Source organism: Copadichromis virginalis, linkage group LG16 (genome assembly GCF_057382275.1).
Source record: "Copadichromis virginalis isolate Kocher_CV1m ecotype Utaka linkage group LG16, C_Virginalis_male_GT1.1, whole genome shotgun sequence".
Lineage (NCBI taxonomy): Eukaryota > Metazoa > Chordata > Actinopteri > Cichliformes > Cichlidae > Copadichromis > Copadichromis virginalis.
The window spans coordinates 19936114-19960649 of NC_140633.1; the positions used below are offsets into that span (position 1 = coordinate 19936114).

General features: G+C 37.5%; 1 protein-coding gene across 2 annotated transcripts in view; it reads left to right on the top strand.

Moving 5' to 3' along the window:
* The first annotated feature begins 2903 nt into the window (after positions 1-2903).
* The window catches only part of uxs1 (UDP-glucuronate decarboxylase 1), a 35502-nt gene continuing 13869 nt past the window's right edge, over positions 2904-24536 (top strand). The window contains exons 1-6 of one of the 2 annotated variants that reach the window (XM_085433633.1): positions 2904-3665; positions 4258-4285; positions 10168-10216; positions 14810-14853; positions 16823-16883; positions 21753-21933. In XM_085433633.1, coding sequence (XP_085289759.1) covers positions 3575-3665; positions 4258-4285; positions 10168-10216; positions 14810-14853; positions 16823-16883; positions 21753-21933 — 454 coding nt within the window. In that variant the 5' untranslated portion in view covers positions 2904-3574. Of the gene's footprint in view, positions 3666-4257; positions 4286-10027; positions 10217-14809; positions 14854-16822; positions 16884-21752; positions 21934-24536 lie in introns of those variants that run through there. The other variant, XM_085433632.1, reaches the window with a different exon arrangement.

The following is a 24536-nucleotide window of genomic DNA, read 5'->3' on the forward strand; positions in this document are numbered from 1 at the left end:
ATTCTATATATTCAAGTTTCATTCTATATATTCAAGCTTCATTCTATATATTCAAAAGATCATTCTATATATTCAAGTTTCATTCTATATATTCAAGCTTCATTCTATATATTCAAAAGATCATTCTATATATTCAAGTTTCATTCTATATATTCAAGTTTCATTCTATATATTCAAGTTTCATTCTATATATTCAAGTTTCATTCTATATATTCAAGCTTCATTCTATATATTCAAAAGATCATTCTATATATTCAAGTTTCATTCTATATATTCAAGTTTCATTCTATATATTCAAAAGATCATTCTATATATTCAAGCTTCATTCTATATATTCAAAAGATCATTCTATATATTCAAAAGATCATTCTATATATTCAAGTTTCATTCTATATATTCAAGTTTCATTCTATATATTCAAAAGATCATTCTATATATTCAAGTTTCATTCTATATATTCAAGTTTCATTCTATATATTCAGAAGATCATTCTATATATTCAAGTTTCATTCTATATATTCAAGTTTCATTCTATATATTCAAAAGATCATTCTATATATTCAAGTTTCATTCTATATATTCAAGTTTCATTCTATATATTCAAAAGATCATTCTATATATTCAAGTTTCATTCTATATATTCAAAAGATCATTCTATATATTCAAGCTTCATTCTATATATTCAAAAGATCATTCTATATATTCAAGCTTCATTCTATATATTCAGAAGATCATTCTATATATTCAAGTTTCATTCTATATATTCAGACTTTGGTTGGAATATATATATATATAATATTTTCCTAAAGGGCATTCCATAACATATATATATATATATATATATATATATATATATATATATATATATATATATATATATATATATATAGATATATATATAGATATATATCTATATATATATCTATATATCTATATATATATCTATATATATATATATATTAGGGCTGCGAAAAACGTCTATGTTTCATTTTACATTATCGTGTGTTCCGTGGTGTCGCAAAATAAACTGTTTATGGCAATATTTTTTCATCGTTTTGATGGTCACTGTAGTGGCTATATTAATTTCTTAAAGTTCTCCCTTTCTCTTATATTTAATATTACCACACTACAGATGGACAAGCACCTAATCACAACGACGGTAAAATCACCGCGTGTCCGCTCGTTTATTTTCCACATAAACCTTTCACAATAAAGCTCAAGATCCTGTTGAGACTTTTCAAAATAAACTGAATCACGTGGAAGACGCAGAGTATTTACGGAAGAAAAGCAAAAAAGAGCCTCAGGTGCTAAAAAATAAACCTTAGACTCAAACGTTAGAACAGGCTTATCCCGCAGCACGCTGTGTAATAAATGGCTCCAGGTTCCATTTCAGATCTTCTTAGCCTGCACTTACCCACTTGATCTCTGCGCTCCTCCAGTCAGATGGTTTTATCAGTTCCACGCTCCCAGCTCAAATCTAGAGGTGACAGGGCTTTCTCCATTGCTGCCCCGAGACTCTGGAATAGTCTTCTCCCCTTCATAAAATCCTCTTCATCCTTGGAAGTCTTTAAATCGAATCTCAAGACCTACCTATTTTCCAAGGCTTTCGGGTCTCTTTGATATCCTTTTTTATTCTGTCTATTTGGTCTCTTTTAGTATTAGTATTTAGTATTTAGTATTTATTTATTTATTGTCATTGTCAAGAACAATGAAATTGCGTTTGGGGCTTCCATACAACCCAAAAAAAAAGAAGAAAATAATAAATACCCCTTAAAACCCAAGTGTACATATTTAACCCAGTGTGACTCCAATGCAATAAGACAATCCTTAGCAATAATGTTCGTAGAAATTCAGACAAAGACCTGAGAAACATGACAAAATACAACAATGCAACCCATTCAATATTATTGTACTGTGAGATATGATATCAGATATGATAGTTATCTATTTAAGAAAGAGGGGGGGGGGGGGCAGGAGGGGGAAGAGAATAAAGATATGATGCACCAATGCAGACCAGTTCATTGCTATTAAGAAGTTGGATATGGTTATTGTCCGTGAGAGGGGGGCAGAGAGTTCAGGAGCCTCACAGCCTGTGGATACAGGCTGTTGGCCAGTCTGGATGTTCTGGCCTGTATAGACCTGTACCTTCTCCCTGAGGGCAGCAGATGGAAAAGGTGGCGCGCAGGGTGATGTTGGTCCCGCAGGATACTGTGCACCCTCCTCAGACAGCGAGTGGGGATCTTATTATCTTATTGGATGATGTTGTATGTGCATATATGTTATGTTCACATATGTGTAGTTGTGCGTGAATGTGTACAGTTTTGTATATGTATGTGCATATTTGCATGTACATTATATGCTATATACTCTTACATGTCTTACAATTCTTTTTTAAAATGTTTTCTTTCTACTTTCATTCTTTCATTATATTCTCCCTTTGTTCAGCACTTTGGCCGACACTTGATGCCTTTTAAATGTGCTATATAAATAAAGATGACTTGACTTGAAGATGACTACTCACAAAGAAAACGGCAGCCGTTAAAACCTATGTCTATAAATGTGTGGTTTCATGCATCGGTTAAAATACTCGATTCCAGGTACACTACGCCCAGTAGTATATAAACAAGAACAAGTAAGCGGAAAATGGGATACAGTGGTTTAAATGGGAAACTCAACAAGGTTCACTTCAGACTGGAAAGTAGCGCAATGAATGAGCCATTGTGTGTTATGAAAAGAAATGAGTTTGGAACTTGAAAGCTACGCCTTCTTAAAGAATGGAATTAAAAAAAATACTACAAATAACAACAATTTGGGGAAGATATGTCTAAAATTAAAAAATAAAATTGTATATATGTACACACACAACATTTCACGAACGTCACAGAGGCTGCAAGAAAATCAGGCTGCTTAATCGAGCACCGAGCAGTCGCTCATCTGTTATTCCTTGGCCCAGGCGAGAGGAGCAAACTTCGACATTTCAGTGGGGTTAAAATTAGCGACTTATTTATTCTCGCGGTGCTTATTCGAATATGAACGTTAGCCACGGCTTATTTCTGCTATTGTTTCAATGACAGTTATATTTAGTTTAGAATCTTGTTATACAGGCGTAGCTTAATGTGAAGCTAACGGCTAACTGTCCGTAGTGTTATCAATGCGTTACAGTAGTTTGAAGCTGTGTGATAGTCACATCCGCGTACGAAAGAAGTAGCCATGTACTGCAGCTAATATGACCGCCTTCTCCGTGTGGGTATAAATGGGGTCAGCGAATAAGTTTAGGCGTAGTTGTGAACGTTGACACTCCACGGTTTAGATTGCCACCTTTTTGTGTGCTACCTGTGCGTGCGCTGCTAGCCACGTAAACTGCTCCCGCTCGGTGTTGACGTAGCAGGACGTAGCATCTGTCCCTTGCCTGCCCCGCCAGGCTACACTTTCTGTGAATTTGTGGTGCCATCGCCAGCCTGTCCGCCCAGTAAAACCGAGACACACCGAGGACATGAACCGCTGTAAAACAAAATGCTATAGCTGGACCTGAACGTGCGGTTCGCTTGTTTCCTGGTCCTGCTGCATTGAGCGGATGATGAAGCGGATCATCTGGATGATATCAAGCTTAAACAGAAGAATCATGAAGCTGCTTTTTGCCCTCGCTTTGATCGCCTATATTGCCTGTAAGCGTACGATTTTTAAAAAATCTTTTATTCTTGTCGCCAAGTTGCCATCTCTACAGTTTATTTTCACTCATGACAAACTGTACTCGTGTGACAACAACCAACTGTTGGGTGGCCAAGCCCCCCAGTCCTCTAGTCCTCCAGAGTGCACCTTTCAAAGGGTAGACTGCCTACAAGTCGCCCCCTCTGGATGTTTTTGATTTCATATAATTGTTTCTAATGCCTTTGGGAAATTTAAAGGATATTTTAGGAATTAATCTGAAAAATTGACAAAGTAATGAGCAGGCTAATTAATACTGAGAATAAACATTTGTTGCAAGTGTTCAGAGATTGGACACAGTCAAAATGTGACAGTTCTAATAACGACACTAACTGCTATAGTAAGTTCATTGCTCAGTGATTTCAGATCCACTTGTGAAACTGTACAGCAGTAGTTGAAAAAACAATTGGATCAGTTTTCATTACTTGTTTGTCTTCAGCGGTTTTTGTGTTTATCATTGAAAGTCTAGCTGCCTCAATGTGGCACTGCTCTGTTTATTCGTATTGCATTCATGATGATGCCATTATTATGTGTTCTCTTTCTCTCTTTTAGCTGTTTGGGGAACATACACCAACATGAGGTATAGTAATTCATTTATCTTCTGCTTGAAATCATGTATAATCATATAAAAGAGAGTTTTCACAGAACTCTGTGCATTCCTTTGGGAGAACTGAGTACACTACACACCCCATGATTCAGTAGCTTGTAAAACCAGCTTTAACAGCAACAATTGAAGTAATGGCTTTCTGTGTGACTTTATCAGTCTCTCATATCAATGTGAAGGAATTGTGGTCCCACTCTTCTTTACGACATTGCTTCACTTCATTCACGGCTGGGAGCATTTGTTTATGCAAAGCTCTCTTAAGGTTGCAATAAAGCATTTCACTCAGGTTTAGGTCTGGACTTTGTCTGGGTGGTTGGAACACAACACCCCTTGCTCCACCCTAATGTCCAAGTTATTCTGCTGTCGATTTGGTGCTGTTCTAGGGTTCATGGACCAACTACTTCACCCAGTTTCAGCAAGGCTTTATCTGTCAGGCAAATGGTCTCATATTTGACTTTAAAATACTTTGGCATACAGAGGAGTTCATGGTCGACTCAATAACTGCAAGGTGCACAGGTCCTGTGCTGCAAAACAAACCCTAATCATCAGCCCTCGACCAACATGCCTGATTGTTGGTATTACATGTTTGTGCTGATAGGCTGTGTTTGGTTTTCTCCAAATGTGGTGCTGTGCATTATGGGCAAACATCTCCACTTTCTTCTTGTTTGTCCAAAGGATGTTGATTTTTTTTTTTTTAATGTCTCTGAGTATTAAATGGTCTGACCTCGGGGGGAATTTGCTGGTATGTTCACTCCCAGGAAGATCATAGCATTATGTTAACACACGCCTGACTCCTCCAGATCAATGTACGGCTTCTACTTACTCTCTTAATTCCTAGAAGTAAGGGTGTACTTTGTTTTGCAGAGGACTGCGCAGCATCCTGTGGATTTTCTTATCAATATGACTGTATGATTGATGATAGTCTGTTTAAAAAATACACGTTTTATTTCCTTTGTTTTGCTTCTAATTCTGACACAAACTGCTCTGACTGCTTGTAGGCCCAAAACTTTGGGGGGAAATATTGATACATTTATTTCTATTATTTCTATGTTGTAGAATAATAGGTAAAGTATTAGAACTGTAAAATAACACAATTCTAAATGGGGGGGAAAAGGAAATGCACCTGCCGTTTGTCTTCATAACAGGTTTGGAAGCTTGGATTCTCAGCCATCTGGCAGCTTTTGTAGATACTCGCATTACAAGTTTTTCCACCAGTCGCTGCTGCCCAACTTAACTAACAAGTAAACCTGGTTTGAGGCCGAGAGGAGACACAAACTCTGCGTCTGGGGATCAAAAGCTGGTTTACTCATAGTGCTGGTCCCAAGCCTCCATAATGGGAATGGCAGCTGATTAACCCATGACCAATTTGCCCGTGTGCTGTGTGTGAATATAGTATTGTACCTAATGCGTCACTAATTTACTGGCCAGGACAACTCTGTCTGTCTCATAATGGTAATGTAGTAGTTGGTAATCTGAGAGGGTAACAATCTGCTTTTTCCTTTATTCGTGCATTTATGTAATTTCAGAGAGAAACTATACTGAGATACTGAACTGTTGTTCAGTCCTCATTAGCTCCAACATGACCCACTCAGCTGTCAGCATTATTTAAAGTGCTCAAAGAACCTGAGACAGATACAGTAGCATTATTGCCATCTAAAATGGTTTTGGATGTGTCACTACAGTGTCACAAACATGTAAAACATAAGATGAATTATAACATACTGCTTTTCATTTTTAGTTTGATTATATTTGTACAAAAGTACAATAACTTTAAGCATTTACATTGAGACTTGAGGTAAAGTGAACAATAGTATCTGTAACCTGTTGCAGCAGGTGTAGAGCCATTAAAAGGTCAGTGTTTTATTATACATATACAAAATGAAATTTCCATTAATGAAAAGATAAAAAAAAATACTTGTGTACTGTTAATTATAGTTATTAGAGCAAAAAACATCAGCCAAGTAAAATTGAAACTTGTTGTTCTCCCATATTCACACAGCCATAGGAGCCTTATGTTTTGTCTTAATAAAGCAGAACTGCTTTATTAATTGAAACCTTTGTTTTACACCATAGTTTATTACTGACTCTGAAAAAGTGCACAACAGTCACTGCAGTGATTGGCATTTTGCTTGTTAATGTCATCATTGCAATGTTTTAGATTAAATTAATAGCTGTTTAAGAGCAGTCAGTGGGGATTTTATACTGCATACACGGTTTAGCAAACAGCAAATGAATGAGAACGGAAAAGTATGATAAACATTCATAAAAGTTATGCTTGGTCTTAGTTAATTGCCATACTTGGGCGGTACAGTGGTTAGCACTGTCGCCTTACAGGAAAAATGGTCTGGATTGACTCTTCTTGTTGGCCAAGGCCTTTCTGTGGAGTTTGCATGTTCTCCTTGTGGGTGCCTTAACTTCCACCCGCAGTCCAGAGACATTAGTGATTCTGAAATGGTTGTAGTTGTGGATCCAATGAATATAAAGCATTCAAGTTCACAGCATGAAGTACTCTATGAATGTGTTTAAAAACACACACACACACACACACACACACACACACACACACACACACACACACACACACACACACACACACACACACACACACACACACTCTTTCAGTTTGAGTAGCTACTGTGGGGAAAAGCTCAATACTAGGGCAGCCACGATTAGTCTAATAGTCACGATTACGTCGACTATTAAAATCGTCGACGACTAATTTAATAGTCGACGTGTTGTTTGAAGCTTTGTAAGATCCCGAAAGACGCAGGAATAAGTAGTAGGATTTAAGAGTGTAATAACGGGCTGAATCAGAAGATGGCAGCACTGCATGTCCAGGGATGCCAGCTGCCGTTAAACCCCCGAAGAATAAGAAGAAGCAGTGACCTCCATCCTTCGGAGGCCGCATTTGTAGGCCAATTACGTTACAGTGACGCGGCCTTGCCAATTCCAGTTTCCAACAATGGCGGCAGCTACTTAGTTTTAATATTACTCTTATTCTTTCTGGTTCACAAAATAAACTGTTAACATATTTTCAGGCGAGAATGTAGCTGTGTAAACTTCAAATATCTGCTCAGTTTATCAAGACACCACATATTTTCAAAAGCGCTCCAATGTTTTCGGAGACGTCTGTTACCCACCAGCTCGATAGCTAGCCGGGGTTCAAGGCTTACTAGAGCTGGTGAGAACACCGGACTCCCAGCCTATAATTTTCAAACCCCCGTGGTCTTTCGTTACTCAGGTTAAACATGATATATAAGTCAGCTAATTTAAAAATGTTATTGTTTGGCTTTTTTCAGTGTTTTATTTGTTCCTCAGTAAATTGGTTTGGCTGAGATTAAAGTTATCGTTTTTACACAGCTGAATAAATGTCAAACAGAACTGATTAAACAGAAGTGTGAAATGGTAGAGAATTTACTCCAGTGTCCTGTTATATTTTACATAGAACAGACGGCCAAGTTTATTAAACTCCACTGAGACATCTGCAAATTTCATTAAAAGTTTAATAAACAATCATCTTGTCTTTATTTTTAGTTAGCAAATACCTTAAACACTTCAAGCTGTAAGCTATCAAAATAATCGTTTGTTGCAGCCCTACTCAATACTAATACTTTTCTTCCATTTGGATCAAATTAAAGTGAGGAGAATTCACATTTAGACACAATTAGATTTTTTTCCTTGTCTCCGCTGATGTCAGCAGTGCTCCCTCAGTTATGGGAAGTTGTATAGCTAGCCTTCTTTTGTGTTGTTTTAGTAAATGAATGGGTGAATGTAAACTGAGTCAGAGTAAACTGGCATGTAACCACTCGATGGGACTGATGTGTAAACACATGCTGCACAGCTGTGTGAAAATTAACCTTCAGTGATAGAAGACTGCTGTCAGTAGCACTGTTAACATTAGCCTCACTCGGCACATTAACTTGATTATCTGTACAATGGTTTGCATGGTTTGCCACACCAGAATTTTATCAACACTTTAAATGTGATTAGGCTATTGACAGATGTGATTGATTTCAACAAGCCCTATGAAGGGCTTGAAGCATAAAATGCAGAAAATCTGCGAGACATCAAGACATTTATGTAGATGTGTTTAATAAACTCATAAACATAAATACCAGCTTTTTTCTGTTTCAAATTGTAAACATGCCGAGGAAGCTTTTGTATTAGTAGTTGTGGCCAAATTGTTGTACTTCAAATGGGTGGGAAAAAATATAGCCGATGTAAGTCTCCAACGATGCACTTAACACTAATCAGAATTGATAGCATTCCCCGAATGCTGGCATAATGTTTACTCATCTCTATAATGTCTCATTTTTTGCCAGAAGTAGGGCGTCTCATGAAGACGACCATTCTGCTCTTCTGTTTTGTGCTGATTTATCTGTTTAATTAACCAGTCCTGACAAGTGTCTGTGGAGATCAGTCTACAATGTGTCATTACTCCATAATGACAGATGCTTATTGCTGCACAACAACAGGAATTTACGGTTATGAATCTACCGCCTTGTATGATATGAAATAAAAGGAGTAATATAAAAAAGGCATTCTACTCCTGGCGTTCTGAGGAGACTTAGCTGTCAGGAGTAGATTGAATTGTAATGAAACAGCTGCAGTGTGGTAGCGATGGTGAAAAAGCAGCGCGTAGTAAGATGTGTTAATCCTGTTCAAAGATGGTGGGTATGCTGGCTGACTTTGAAGTCAGCTATGCTCGCTTCCAGCTCTGTATTTTATTCCTGGATTGTGCTTGCTGTTCAGAAAAAAAATTTGTATTCCTGTTAAAAGATACCTGAGAGAAATGGTCTGAAATGCAAACAGAAGTGGAAGCCTTCTGCACTCAGGAAATATAGAAGTGCATAAAATAGTGACTGTGTTGCATCTCTCTCATTGTTGCTTTTAACTGCTTTTCTACATACATTTTTTTTAGCTGTTGTAAAACAGCTTAAACGACTTATAAAGCTGCTCTCTGTAATCTTACTAGCAGACTATAGTCATAAGCTGTTTGATCTGATTATCCATACAAGACAAACATTTCATTGATATAATGTTATTTACATCTAGCGGTTCTGGCTCTTCAGCAGTGTAATTTACAGATGGGACTCCCCCCTCTGAGAGCATTAGCCTAGCCCAAAATCCGGCTTCAAATTGGGCTGTGTTGTTTAGTCATCTGTGATGTTGTGAGAACAAACATTTTGCCTTTTGGCTGTTGTTGTGGTGTCAACCAAAACAGAAAATACTTGCATACTACTTCCCTTCAGTTGACATCAGCACAACGCAAAAGTAGAAAAAATGTTGGAAACTGAGCTTTTAGAGCAGTCTCAAGCCGGAGCTTTTGGCTCACTGGGATTATTTATGCATCGATATATTTGATCGCAATATTTGAAATCAATATTTGAATGTTTGTTGTGTCGATCTGTAAATATGAAGGGTTAAACAAGCCATGTCACTACTAGACATGCAAATAAATTCAAATTAAGTTTAGAAGGTAATTGATAAAAACATTAAGCTACTTAGGTGCATGTAATGAAATAAAGCTATACAAAATATTTACTGTGATTTGGGTAAAGCATGTAAGACATTTCTGTATTGTATTAATCAGTTGCATTTAGCTGGACTTTTCCCTTGCCTTTTAATCATTATTATAATTGATTACCTTCTTGAGCTAGCCGGAAACACTCATCCCTGTTCTGCTTCGCTATCAGTTAACAGTAAGCAGAAACAATGAATGTAGAGGGTTGAATGAACAGACAGGTGATGTGTTGTGTGTTGCTGCCTATAGGTCACAGCATGCTTAAACTTGTAGTTATATCCTTGTCCTTGATTAAGTCCTTTGGCCTTTTCTTTGTATCTCTCTCTCTTCATAGATCAATACAAGAAATCGGAGAAATGAAGATCAAGCAACAAATTGAAGACGTGAGTTTGAAACAAAAAAGCAGTTCTCACCACACTGATCTGTTTTATATTCACAGGTCCAAGGAGCTCTGCTCTGTGTTATCAGCTACTGTTTCACTTTTTCACAGACATATTTGACATTTGTATTAATAATTTACTAGAATACGCCCTCACAAAGGTGTACGTGTTGGGACAATCCATGCTTTTACTTCTTTCCTTATTAATCTGACCGAGATTTGTTTTGTTTTTTTGTTGAAAAACACACCCACCACCCCAAATTAGGTCACCTTTTTGTCAAAATTGTTCAATAATCTGCTTTTCATATGGTTGGAGTCACTTTTCTTATTATTTGTTTATATACTTTTCATTGACCATGTATTGTAGTTTTTTCTGTTACCAAACTGTAAGTTTAGAATTTTTTTATTTAGTTTGGAAGACCTATAACACAGTTAGTTTCTTTTCAACGTAGTCTTTAGAATTTTATTTGTTTTTTGACTCACTTTTTTTTTCTTGACTCACAGATTACCATGAATTTAAGAGTAAAGTGGATGGTTGGTTTTTTCTTTGTTTGTTTGTTTGTTTGTTTTTTAACCTCTAGGATGACATTTCTTTGTTTGAAGCTTATCAATACTCTGCTAAAAACTGAACAACTGTTGACTGAATAATATATTGACACATACTTTCCAGCCTTTTTGTACTGCTTGCTGTCAAATTATTGTCAGGAAATTGCTATTGGAAACCAGCTGTTCCTAGTTCAACGATTGTATTGTTTATGTTTCTTGCTCTAGTTTTTCTGTGACCTGTTTTTTTTTAATTTTATTTATTTATTTATTTTATTATTAGAGCAAGTGATAAAGTTATATAAATGAGGGTGCCTTCTGTCAGCAAGGATCATCAAAGCTTTCAATATAACTCCATAAAAAGTGTTATAATGATCTCGTCCAGCAGCACTTTTGCAGATAGCCACAGTTAAAATATTCAGTGTTATCTTTCGAGGACAGTTTTTCTATAAGGCTGGAAGGGTCGCCCAAGCAATGTAAATGATGTGGAGAAGAGCATGTAACTGCAGTTTTTGTTGAATGTAATTTAGTACATGCATAAGACTGGAAACATTAATCATAAATTATTTTCTGAAGTATTGAATTTTGGTAAAGAGTAAATAGTAGTAAATCTGCATGCACATCTTTATCTGCCCTCTTGTGACTTGGGTGAAACTATTGTTAGACGTAATCCTGGGAGATATATTTCAAATCTGTTAAGGCATTAAACATCAAAACCCACAAAGAGCAAATTCTGTGACAAGACTGTTGCTGACAGTATCAAAAGCCTTGGACAGATCTACAAATAGTGCACAGCAGGGTTGCTTCTTGTTGAGTGAATTAACAGTGTCGTCATCAGTAACAGCTGCAGCAGTTACTGCGCAATAAGCTCTGTAGCCGAGGGAAATTATTATTCTCAGGCGAGCGACAAATTGTGAGCTGACTCCTAATTCTAGGATTTAGAACAGGCAGCACAGGTGGATAGTTAAGTGTGACCAACTGCAGGGGATTTTTCATAAAGTGAAAATGGATTTAAATATTTGTACAAGTGGTGACGAATAGGATCGTAGATGCGTGGAGTCAGGTCTGCAGACCAAAACAAAAAAACACTCACCAGCTAATTTTTGCTGTTTACATTTGTCTACGCCTCATCATTCTGTGACAGGTCTGAAAAAAAATGTTAAATAAAGACTAGAAGCTTTTTTAAGGTTTTTTTTTTAATGGTTGAGTTGTTGGTTTTGACTTTGGTCTTAAATATACTGCACTAACTTATAACCCCCCGTCAAAATAATAATTAAACGCTTACCATTTCAACTTGGTGGTTATTGCGTGCAGTATGTGTATAGAGTTTTCTTTACTATTTCAGTATAAAAAAGCTAGATAGATGCTCTTTGTTTCTTGTTAAAGTAATGAAACATTTCCTGAGTTTTGACTCTTAGAAAAAAGTTGTTTTTGTTATTTTTTTGTTACTTTTACATTAAGGTTTAATGTGAGTATTCACTTTGTGACACAGTCTGGTACACAATAGTTACTTAGATCAGGGCAAGATTATTAGAGGTAAAATAATTGTTGTTTGGTTGATAGTCTGCAAATCTGCTGTAACATATCCGTTAATGAAGATTTGTCGATTTACATTAATCCAGGGGGGAGCAACTCCAGGCCTCGAGTGCTGGTGTCCTGCAGGTTTTAGATGTGTCCTTGATCAAACACAGCTGATTCAAATGGCTAAATTACCTCCTCAACATGTCCTGAAGTTCTCCAGGGGGCTGGTAATGAACTAATCATAGAGTCACATGATAAAGCTGGTGTAGCATTGCATGCATTGAAATTTTCAGTTGCTGTGTATCACTCAGAGTTTTTGAATGTAAATCTGTGTTTTTATTCAGGAAAACAGTTATTTGGAGTTCATTTTTGTTGGCTCCATCCAGCAAATTGAATCGAAACTGAATTTGATGCACACGAGGACACACACTGTTTAAAGCCAGCTTCGTAAAAGCAATTATAATTCCCTTAACACTGACTAAAAGGGAGTGCTTTTCACAGATTGCAGATGGTCACTGAAATAATTGCAGTCTGTTATGATGTTGACCTTAGAGTTTTCGATCCCGTGAAAGCCATCATATTACTGGTAACCTTTTAATCAGTTTGAAGTTTGAAGTATAAATCCACACTGTGATTATAACATGAGGTGCAAGCAGACTTGTTATTTATACACTGAACCTGGGAAATGACTTGCTGCCATAAAGCACTTAAATGAATTCAATAAAAGATTGTGAGGAGATTTTACTCCTGTTAGCTAAAAATAGGATTGTTGCACTTTGTGCATCCTGAAACCTCTTCAGTCCTGTTTATGCCTCAGTGCCACGACAGCTGTGCCCAGAGGTGCTGCGTTTTTTTTTTTTTTGGCTTGTCCGTCTGTACCTTCGTCCAACCGTCACACTCTCATTAACATGACTGCTCTTGAAAGCAGGGGATTTTTTTTTCATAGTTGAAGTCAAAAGTGAATACTTTTTATTTGACGATCAGATGTCACTGTGAGCTCATGTTTGGCCCATTCGTGGGAATGATATTGCAGGAACATATGGAGGGAAATTGATTACATTTGGTGCGGCTGATTAGATTTCTTTTTTTGCCATTGGCCAAGGTCACTGTGATCACACAACACGTGGCTTTGTTGATGACTTGAGGATTTATTTGCTCTTATGGTAATATTACAAACCAGTGTTAATGGGATAAAACAATAAGGTGAGGGTATTTTATAATATGGGCTGTTGCATTTTAGACTACATGCCATTTCACCTGACCACATAAGCACACATACTCTGTTCTGTGCCTTTTAAGCAGATTCTAACTGTCACACACAAGCTTCTGTGATTCATCAGGGACAGTTTAGGGTTTAGTATTTTGCTCAGGGACACTTTAACGTGCTGCCTGGAAGGGCTGGGAATTGAACCACTGACCTTCCAATTGGTAAATGCCCCAAAAATATCTTTTGACCTTTTAAAAGGTCTGTGGTTCCCAACTATTAAATACTTTGAAAGTCTTTACTCCATGTATTTATTTAAACACACAAATGGATGCAAACCACAGGTTGAGTGGTTGGCATAGAAATGCAAGGGGTAGATTCTAGTTCAGTCATATAGTTATACCTGTAGAAAACACTGTCACTGCAGGTAGCTGCAGGGAGTTTTGAGTAATAGGCAAAGACTTCATTGAATAGTTATTTTTAATGCAACGGTACTATAAACTAGTTTTGTTCTGGTTTCTCTCGAGTTCAGTGCATACAGTGAAGTTGTAATTGCTGGTTCAGAGTGTTGGTCAGACAAAATAGGCAGTGTTAATATAGTCATGTTGGTTTTCTGTCCTTTAAAATTGTTAGATATAAACTAAAATAAAAAAAATCTATTTCTGACATTTGACAGGTCAGGTTTTTTGAGAAGAATCCTGCAGTGAAATAGGCAATTATATTAAAACAATCCGCAGCGAGCGTGTTTATAGCATTTGGTTATTATAAATCATTGGATATACGATACATTTGACAAAGTTGCTGTCTGTGAAGTTCATCCTTTTTCCATCCTTTTAATCTTGAAATTCGACTCACATTTCTCTTCAACTACAGTGAAATGTTTCCATCAGCCCTGACTCAATTCTCTCTGGGAATATCTATCATTTCTTGCTGCTTTAATCTGTAATTCTCTAAAGTGTAAGTTTGTGCACTAATCATTTTTTGTATTTGTGTAATTTCTTTTTTGAATTGTCTGTACCAAAGGAAAAATATTTTCAAATGTCCATAGGGATCACTATGCTTTTTGAATTGTTTGTATTGTATAGGACTAGTTTGGGTCTAAAGGACAGGAATATTCAGTAAACATAAAAATTTGCACGTTTTGCAAGGAATACACATGATTTCATCTCTTGACTAAATCAATGTTATGAAAATAACATGAACTTAGTGATAAACTTACATTAGCACGCTGCGGTGGTAAAATTGAACCACTGGAGGATTAATTTATTATTTACTTAAGGGCATTGCTAATTCAGCTCATGCATTTCTCCCTTTTTTATCTCACTTTAGGTTGTGGCTCCTCTCAAAGAAAAGATTCGTGACCTGGAACAAAGGTTTGTATCTGGTTTTTTTGTTGTTTTTGTTTCCATTGAGATCTTAAAATATTTGCTCATAGCTCGGTGTGAAGGAAAGCTTAATGGACTAATAAGTAGGTTTAAGGGTCAGCGTTATATATGCCTTCATTTCCTACTTTAAACTGTTGAATTTTCATTTGAAAGGGCACTTATAGACTGAGAATGCTGCATCTGAATAACTTGCACATGGATTAACATTCTGTGCTTATTCAAAAGGTTTATCTCTCTTTAACAGACGTTGAAGACAGAATGAATGCAACAGCAGCTAATTAATTGCATCTGGTGGTATTTGTTACTTGTGATAAGAAGATTTCTACATCACAGGCTATCAATTAATTAACCTAATTTTGCATTGTTTTTATGGTAGCATCTCTGGGTACAGTAATCCAGCTTGAAGGTGTTAATTATACATATTTGTCTTTAGTACCTTTAATGCTAATAACACTGACATACAAAGGTACGTGTTTAAATGAGCCCGTTATCCCTAGTTTAACATGTGTGAGGGCAACAAGAACCTCTAAATGGAGCACATTTTATATCTACCTTGTGCTCCTGAAGAGCGACTGTGGATCATTGAAAGCTAAGCCCTGTGAAAAACAGTTCTCCCTTACTGCTTTAACAGGATTTAAGAGGGGAAATATCAATTAGGTGTCACCAATCAAATGGCCTTAGTTATTTGATCATCAGCAACTGTGAGCACCTCTATAAAGTAGAAGATCTCAGGGTTTGCTGGTATGGAGCATTCAGGTGTGTGTTACTAAAAGGCTGCAGTGTTCCTAAGAGTGGACGTTCTGGTAAATTCAAAGTGGAGATGTTTGCCTGTAAGGTTTGACAAAACCCAAACACAGCACATCAGCACAAACACTTTACACTAGCTGTCAAGCCAAAAAAAGGGGCTGCTTTTCACAGTGTTTCCTTGTGAGTGAACAGTATTAAAAGAAAGTAATTAAATAAATCAATGAATAAAAGCTTGAGCTAAAATAATGGAGGTACTGAATATTGTTTCCCCTTGAGTGAGCTAATTTTGTAATGAAATATATGATTGTTTAAGATGTCATAGATAAGGAATATTGAATACTTTTTGATTTTTATGGTAATTCTAAATATTCTTTGGTTCATGATGTTTTGGAAAACCATAAATAACCAAAAGGCAATAGTAAAAATTATTATGAGTAGTAGCAGCGCATTCATTTTAAAATTTCCTACGACAGCCAGGCCTTCATTTGTTCATATGTTTGGTCAGAGGTGCTACAAAATGTGTTTGTAAAACACGTGAAATTATTGATTAAACACTGAATTTTGCGTGAAACGTTCGTACACACAATTTATGCGCAGACTTGTGTTTACAGAGATACTAAAGTGATCCCGAGCACAGCAGCAAATCTACAACAGAAAGGCTAAAATGAAAAAATAGAAGAATCAAGGTGCTGCAATGGCCCGGTCAAAGTCCTTTACTCAACCTGACTGAAATGTTTTGCTGCGACCTTCAAAGAGTTGAGCATTAATGAATGCCAGCGAATCTCAATGAACTTTAGCATTGTTGAAGGAGAAGAGTGGGGCATAATTCCTCCACAAAAAATGTGAATGTTCTGTGAAAAATGTTCGTTTGTTTCATCATGCATACAGCACAGGCTTAGTGGTGCAGCGTTGTGGTTATTTAAAGGCCAGTTTTAATAATCAAGTTGAGGTTATTTTTGAAACAGTGTTGTATTCCCATAAGCAGTCTTGAAATAAATACACTTCTCTAAATGATTAACCAGCTCATATCTTTGTTTTTAATTGTAGCTACACCAAAGGTAACCATAAAATATAGTTTATTGATGTTTATTAATAAGATTACAGGACCTGGATTGAGAGTAAGATCCTAGATTGTTCTGTTTTGCTTTGGGCTTATGTGATTGTTTCTCCAGATGTTCTCTACAAAAGGTTTTTGTGTTCTCTCTTACAGTTTTTCTCAGAAATACCCACCGGTGAAATTCCTGTCAGAAAAGGATCGTAAAAGAATTTTGGTATGTAACACATCCAAGTGCAAATCGTATTTTCAGTAACCATGACATAACCCTGAGCTTTCATAAGCAACGGCCAACAGAAGCACAAGCTTTCCTCAAAGCCTGACTTATCTCCATGTTAACAGCAAACTGAGGGAAGTAGAACTTGCAGAAATGTGTATCTTAAGTAGGGATGGGTATCGTTCAAGTTTTATCCGATACCGGTGCCAAATCGGTACTTTTGAAATGGTGCCGGTGCTTAAACGGTGCTCTACTGGTGCTTAAAGAATGGAGAACACAAACTTTGTCCAAAAACCTCTTATGTTTTTATTTTTAGCAGTCTCTTTTTTTCTGCAAAATGATAAGCACCGTCCAGCCCCACGCACGGGGCGATCTGTGCTAACTTGCTAATGGAGATCTACCACACCCAGTAGATGTGCTTGGTGTGAGGTCTTGCAGCAAGCTATCAAATACGGTGCATTTCTCGGCTTTTAAAAAAACGCTATGTGTCGCCAGGTGTTTCATCAGATTCGAGGTGTTACCTCCTTTGACAGTATCACCTTAAAGTACTTGTTGCAGGCTGCTGAGTTTGCATCTTTTGCTGTGAAGTACAGCCAGACTTTTCACCGCTTTGCCTTGGGCACTTTTAATCTGTAGCTCTGCTCTAAAAGAACATGTGTACCTGGGCCCGCCTACTATCCTTGGAAAAGTAAAATGATTGGCTAGAATCCAAAGTGTATGACATCTCAGGAAAAAAAAAAAGAAAAAGCACCGAAATGTGCGCTGCTTTTCAGTCTGGTTACTACCGTTTATGTCAGAACCGGTACCCATCCCTAATCTTAAGGTGCTGTCTGAGAGAGCAGACCTGGATCGAAGGCCATCAGTGCTTCCTATAAAACACTTGCTTTATAGCAGTTTTACAGCAGCTATAGCCCACCCTAATTCTTGAAGTGGTGCTCACTATTGGGCCAAATGGGTGGAGCTGGACCTAGTGCTGAAGTAGAAGGTCAGTAGTGTTGTGTGACATGGTGCGAACTAAATACAGCTTATTTATAACTACACAACATCAGACAGAAAACCATTGAAACATACAGATACCACACAAGCAATTATGAAAAATTAACTTTAAGCTAATTCATAGTTTTCATTTTTACGTTATGCTTAATTTTATATTCTTTATATGATAAAAAAGGATAAGCTCTAGTATTAATGTTGGCAGTGTACCACAGAAACATCTCGAGATATTCTCAAAAGAAGTCTGTACTTAATTATCTAGCTCTTTAGCCCTCCTTTGAGTCAGACTGTGAGCAGTAATGTAGCAACCAAGGACCTTCTGAATTACTCACCATCCTGCAGTGGAACAAACAGGAAGTTGTGACGTGGGCACAGTTTTTTTTTTTTTTGTTGGGGGGGGGGGGTTAGTGAAGAGTTCTGTTATTTTCTTACGGTCAATGAAAACCATTTGGTAACTTTAGTAACTGTACATAAAAGATGTTAACAACAGTGGCCTCAAAATACTTGGATTGGACATACACACATAAAAATAAGTGAGTCAGACAAAAAACGATTTCACAAAACTAAAATAAAAAAAATGTGTTTATATTGTGATCAACAGTTCAACTGAATCCATATTGGTCGGAGCTGCACTGAGGTCAAGCAGCACCAGGACGTAGATGTGTCTGTCCTGGTCTGAAGTCTGAAGACATGAATAAGTTATTTGTAACCTTTAGAAAAGCAGTTTTGGTGCTGTGTAGCTTGCTGTTGTAACTAAATACCGCTAGCAGTTGTTCTAAAACCAGTTTCTCAAGATTGAGGCCAAATTTGAGATTAGTTTAATTTCATTAATTTTCTAAATGAATATGTACGAATACAAAGCATTGTCTACTGCCATGGCTACATGGCATAGTTACTTCAAATTAAAAAATGTACATATCATCAGTGCAAAATAAACATTTTAAGGGATTATGTGAGCCTACTGGTAATGAGAAAATGAAACACAACATGCATCTTATTCCAACAACGGGCAATAATTCAGGTCATGCATTCAGTTAACCTGCTGAGAATATCCCTGTGCAATCTGATAAAAATGTGAGGTAGATAACAACAATATAGTCTTCATTATAAATGAATGACCAGCTCTGAATGTAACCCTTAACTCTGAGCCCACTTATCCTGAGGTGGAAACTCTTGAGTGTTTATGGGCAGAGTGGAATCATAAAGCTATCAATGATGGAGCCGAGGCTTCCCATTCTGATCCACTCCTAAGTAAAAATTATATACTATTACTGTTTGTGTGATATAATAGACAGCAGCAGCAGTAAACGACCATACTTGGAGTGGAGTAAAGAATCAATAAGTTAACCCTTTAGTATTTTATTCAGTGTAGTAGAATCATTAATGATTTAGCAGATAAAGTGTTAGAAAGGTTAGAAAGACACTGCAAGCATAAAAAACAGAAAGTAAGCTTTCATAAAGATTGAAGAGGTCACAAGAGTATAAGTAGTGCAATGAACATGAGTTGAAACACAAATGCTGCATTGATTAAGAGGCGTACTGTTGGAAAATGGATGATCGTGTGTCTGACTTCGCACGAGTATTAACTGTGCGGCAGTTACTTTAGTGACTGCATACAAGGTGTGAAACACACTGAAAGATATCAGCCTCTATGTATTATGAGTAAGAAGGAAAAAGTGAAAGAGATTAAACAGCTTGGGGACACCAGCAACTGCAAAGTGTTGGCCGTGAAACATGGAGGTGGGTGCCTTTATATTAAAGCTGGATATGGGTGACGAGTGACATTTATGGATGGCACTATATATATATATTCAAGTTTGTATACGCAACTATTGATTGATTGCACAGGAATGCATGCAAACGACTTGGTTTTAAAGTTAACGTCTTCTAGTTTTTTCTTCTACAGGGAGTGCAGAATTATTAGGCAAGTTGTATTTTTGAGGAATAATTTTATTATTGAACAACAACCATGTTCTCAATGAACCCAAAAAACTCATTAATATCAAAGCTGAATGTTTTTGGAAGTAGTTTTTAGTTTGTTTTTAGTTTTAGCTATTTTAGGGGAATATCTGTGTGTGCAGGTGACTATTACTGTGCATAATTATTAGGCAACTTAACAAAAAACAAATATATACCCATTTCAATTATTGATTTTTACCAGTGAAACCAATATAACATCTCCACATTCACAAATATACATTTCTGACATTCAAAAACAAAACAAAAACAAATCAGCGACCAATATAGCCACCTTTCTTTGCAAGGACACTCAAAAGCCTGCCATCCATGGATTCTGTCAGTGTTTTGATCTGTTCACCATCAACATTGCGTGCAGCAGCAACCACAGCCTCCCAGACACTGTTCAGAGAGGTGTACTGTTTTCCCTCCTTGTAAATCTCACATTTGATGATGGACCACAGGTTCTCAATGGGGTTCAGATCAGGTGAACAAGGAGGCCATGTCATTAGTTTTTCTTCTTTTATACCCTTTCTTGCCAGCCACGCTGTGGAGTACTTGGACGCGTGTGATGGAGCATTGTCCTGCATGAAAATCATGTTTTTCTTGAAGGATGCAGACTTCTTCCTGTACCACTGCTTGAAGAAGGTGTCTTCCAGAAACTGGCAGTAGGACTGGGAGTTGAGCTTGACTCCATCCTCAACCCGAAAAGGCCCCACAAGCTCATCTTTGATGATACCAGCCCAAACCAGTACTCCACCTCCACCTTGCTGGCGTCTGAGTCAGACTGGAGCTCTCTGCCCTTTACCAATCCAGCCACGGGCCCATCCATCTGGCCCATCAAGACTCACTCTCATTTCATCAGTCCATAAAACCTTAGAAAAATCAGTCTTGAGATGTTTCTTGGCCCAGTCTTGACGTTTCAGCTTGTGTGTCTTGTTCAGTGGTGGTCGTCTTTCAGCCTTTCTTACCTTGGCCATGTCTCTGAGTATTGCACACCTTGTGCTTTTGGGCACTCCAGTGATGTTGCAGCTCTGAAATATGGCCAAACTGGTGGCAAGTGGCATCTTGGCAGCTGCACGCTTGACTTTTCTCAGTTCATGGGCAGTTATTTTGCGCCTTGGTTTTTCCACACGCTTCTTGCGACCCTGTTGACTATTTTGAATGAAACGCTTGATTGTTCGATGATCACGCTTCAGAAGCTTTGCAATTTTGAGACTGCTGCATCCCTCTGCAAGATATCTCACTATTTTTGAATTTTCTGAGCCTGTCAAGTCCTTCTTTTGACCCATTTTGCCAAAGGAAAGGACGTTGCCTAATAATTATGCACACCTGATATAGGGTGTTGATGTCATTAGACCACACCCCTTCTCATTACAGAGATGCACATCACCTAATATGCTTAATTGGTAGTAGGCTTTCGAGCCTATACAGCTTGGAGTAAGACAACATGCATGAAGAGGATGATGTGGACAAAATACTCATTTGCCTAATAATTCTGCACTCCCTGTAGTGTCTTCTAGTAACCCTAACCCCTAAGTTGTTTGTTTGGTGGATGTTAAGAGGTAATAGTAGAAAGTAAAGCAACAAAATATTAGCCTATTATATTATGATACAATATCACAATAATCTGTGAAACAATGGCACAAAACCTCTCCACAGATTTGTGTAAGACTGGCAATATTCATTTAATGGGAGATAATGAATCCTGCTGGCTTGCGTAGCATGTTTAATTGTATTTTAAAACGGTGGAGCACTTGTAGCTAGTGTAATACAGCTGTGGATTTGCATGCATGCTATGTTGAAGGTACTGTTTGCTCACAGGCTGCATTTCATTGCTTTGTAACGTAATATACACTTAAGAAGACTCCGCATACCCTGACATTGCAAACATATCCACCACTGTGTGTTTGCTATTAGATAACTGGAGGAGCTGGTTTTGTGGGTTCCCATCTGACTGACAAATTGATGATGGATGGCCATGAGGTGACTGTGGTGGACAACTTTTTCACAGGAAGAAAGAGGAACGTGGAGCACTGGATTGGTCATGAAAACTTTGAACTCATCAATCACGATGTGGTAGAGCCTCTCTACATTGAAGGTGAGTGAAAAAGTGAAAGTGGTAGGTAATGACCTTTTCTACTTATTTCTACTGTCTGCCTGTTGGTTGAAACAAGAGGTATAATCCACAATGCTGCTATCTCAAGTTATTTTCCATTTAGTCAAATGTGTTTGATTCCACTCAGTATATCTGAAATAAGAAAATACGCTCTGTTTACTAAAGCCGTATTGAATAACACCCCTTAGAAAACGAATATTACATCACTGCCTTGTGAACAGCTCACTGAGATATAAGTGCTCTATGTCTTCAGCATAAAGTAGCACAGTGCTTGATGAAGCCAGGCATTCAAATGATGATGCAGGCTTATGTACACTCTAAGTTTAAAAACTCAGACTTCATCCTAAGCTAAAAGCTAGGATTTTAACATGATTTTAACACAGTCATCCACCTGCTCATGCCCACTTTGACGTGGACATCATGAGCATGCTTATTAAAACTCTGCACGCTTTGCTGGTTGATCACAAAATGCTTTTTCTGTTAGACAGTAAAGTTGTTTATTTTTTAAGAAATGCTAAAAGTTCGGGTTCTACCTGCAGGTGGAAAGAGTATTGAAGTGGCTGTGTTTGCCTCAAAATGTGAAGCTTTAGAATGAGGAACATGTTGTTTTTAAATTCGTTTTTTAGTTAGGTGGTGGCTGAAGTCCAACCTGAGCGAGCCAGAAATAAGAAAGTCAGCTTCCATGGAGGAGGGCAAAAGAGACAGGGGGGCTAAAAGGGCTTGTTTCAGATGGAGCATAAACTGATGGTGTTGCACAGAGGGCCAGTATAACAGTTGACATGCAAAACTACTCTACCGGAGTCCCAGAATAAGAATGTAGAGCTGGAAGCTACAAAAATAGGTCATCTTTAATGCTGTTCTGAGTAGAGGTTACACCACTCCAACACCCAAAAGGATAAAAAAAAAAAAAAAGAGTAATTTTAAGAAACATACAGTACTTTGGTGTCCACGGTGATGACTTATCACAGGGTCGTCCGACAGTGTTGTAATTCTAACTGCATTTACATTTTAAAAGTTTAATGCTGGAGAAGCTCAATTAAACCTATGTAACTCAAAACATTCATGCTTTGTAGTGTCATACAAAAATATACAAACTATCAGGTTAGCATTTACTGGATGTGGTTATTTTTAAGAATGGCATTTTAGGGGTTATGTGAATTGAAAATGGGATACAAAAACAAAAGCGTCCATCAATAGTTATCAATAGAAGCTATCTGCACGGATTGGCGTGATCAGTAGCGGTACGGCATGTTTGATGCACTTTCTATCACGATCTGACTCCTCAGAGTGGTCAAGATCTGTAGGTGCCTGTCAGGATGGAAAAGCTTTGGTTTTCTGTTTTGATGCCAGAGTATTTGAGTTTCTCTATTTATCACTTTTTCTTCCAGTCTATCTTTAAATTCCCAGTACATGCTTAGAATTGTTCCAGGGTGCTGAGTGCCTTGATATTCTCAGTCAATCCAAGTGTGTTGACATCGTTTGTTTGCTTTGGTATACCATCTGTCAAAAGCAGCCTAACACTCTGTTAGACTTGATGTCTACATAGGTGGACGAGAATGGGCAGAGGTGGGATTGTTAACGGCAGGGAGGATTGACGGCTGAGGTAATAGCAGCCAACGTGTCTGCTGCAGAAAGGACATACTTAGTATTTTGTTCCAGCATAGCAATTGGTTTTTCTGCCTGATAATGTCTTAAAGACATCACTGCAGTTTGGTGTGAAAAAATTTCCCCATTAAAGTACCATATGCATGGAGAGTGCTAATGATGAACACATTTCATATGGAAGAGATCAACCAAACGTGTCTGATTGACATTTAATGTTATTGCTAATATACAGTCTTGAAAATGTATTCTAAAAATAAATGTGCACAGCAAAAGAGATCTCCTGTTGCTTGCAATAGTCTGATCTGACGTCAGTGTCTTTGGAATTTTGAGAGGAACACAAGGTACTGCAATGGACTTAAAAATACTGAGTGATGGGATGGAATAAGCTTTGAAAGTAAGGCATGGAAGAGGAGGTCACACTTTCAGTGGCTGATAGGCTTTGCCTTGAAAAGAAATGATTTGAGTGGCCTACAAAACAGGAAAATGCTGTGGAGTGCTAGAGACTGGGAACGAGACAGATAAGTACCTGTTCAAGACTTATAGGGCAGTAAGGACTACTTACAAGGATAACCACAAAGATCAGACTAAGTACACATAATGCATTTCAAGTTGTTTTTTTTTTATTGCTTATTAAATAACTTTGAGGATCATTGTCATTTTATGAAAAGTTTTAATTTGACACATTTGAATTAGTGTAGTTAAAGAAAGGATATGGAGAACAAGGTGTTCTCTCCACACAAATGATGGATCCAAAGGAGGAAAAGGTTGCTACAGTTTGGTGCCAGGAGTTTCCATTTAAAACCAATGTGCAGCTTTTAGGACTCTGACTCTGGGGTTTATTCTCAAAGCCTTTGTATAATCAAAGATTCCTGGGAAAGCCATGGGGGACTCAGTGAATATGGAAGTATCCCACATATTGGTTTACCCATTGGCCGTTTGCAGTTTGGGGTAAAAATAATAGAAATAACTCAAATAACATG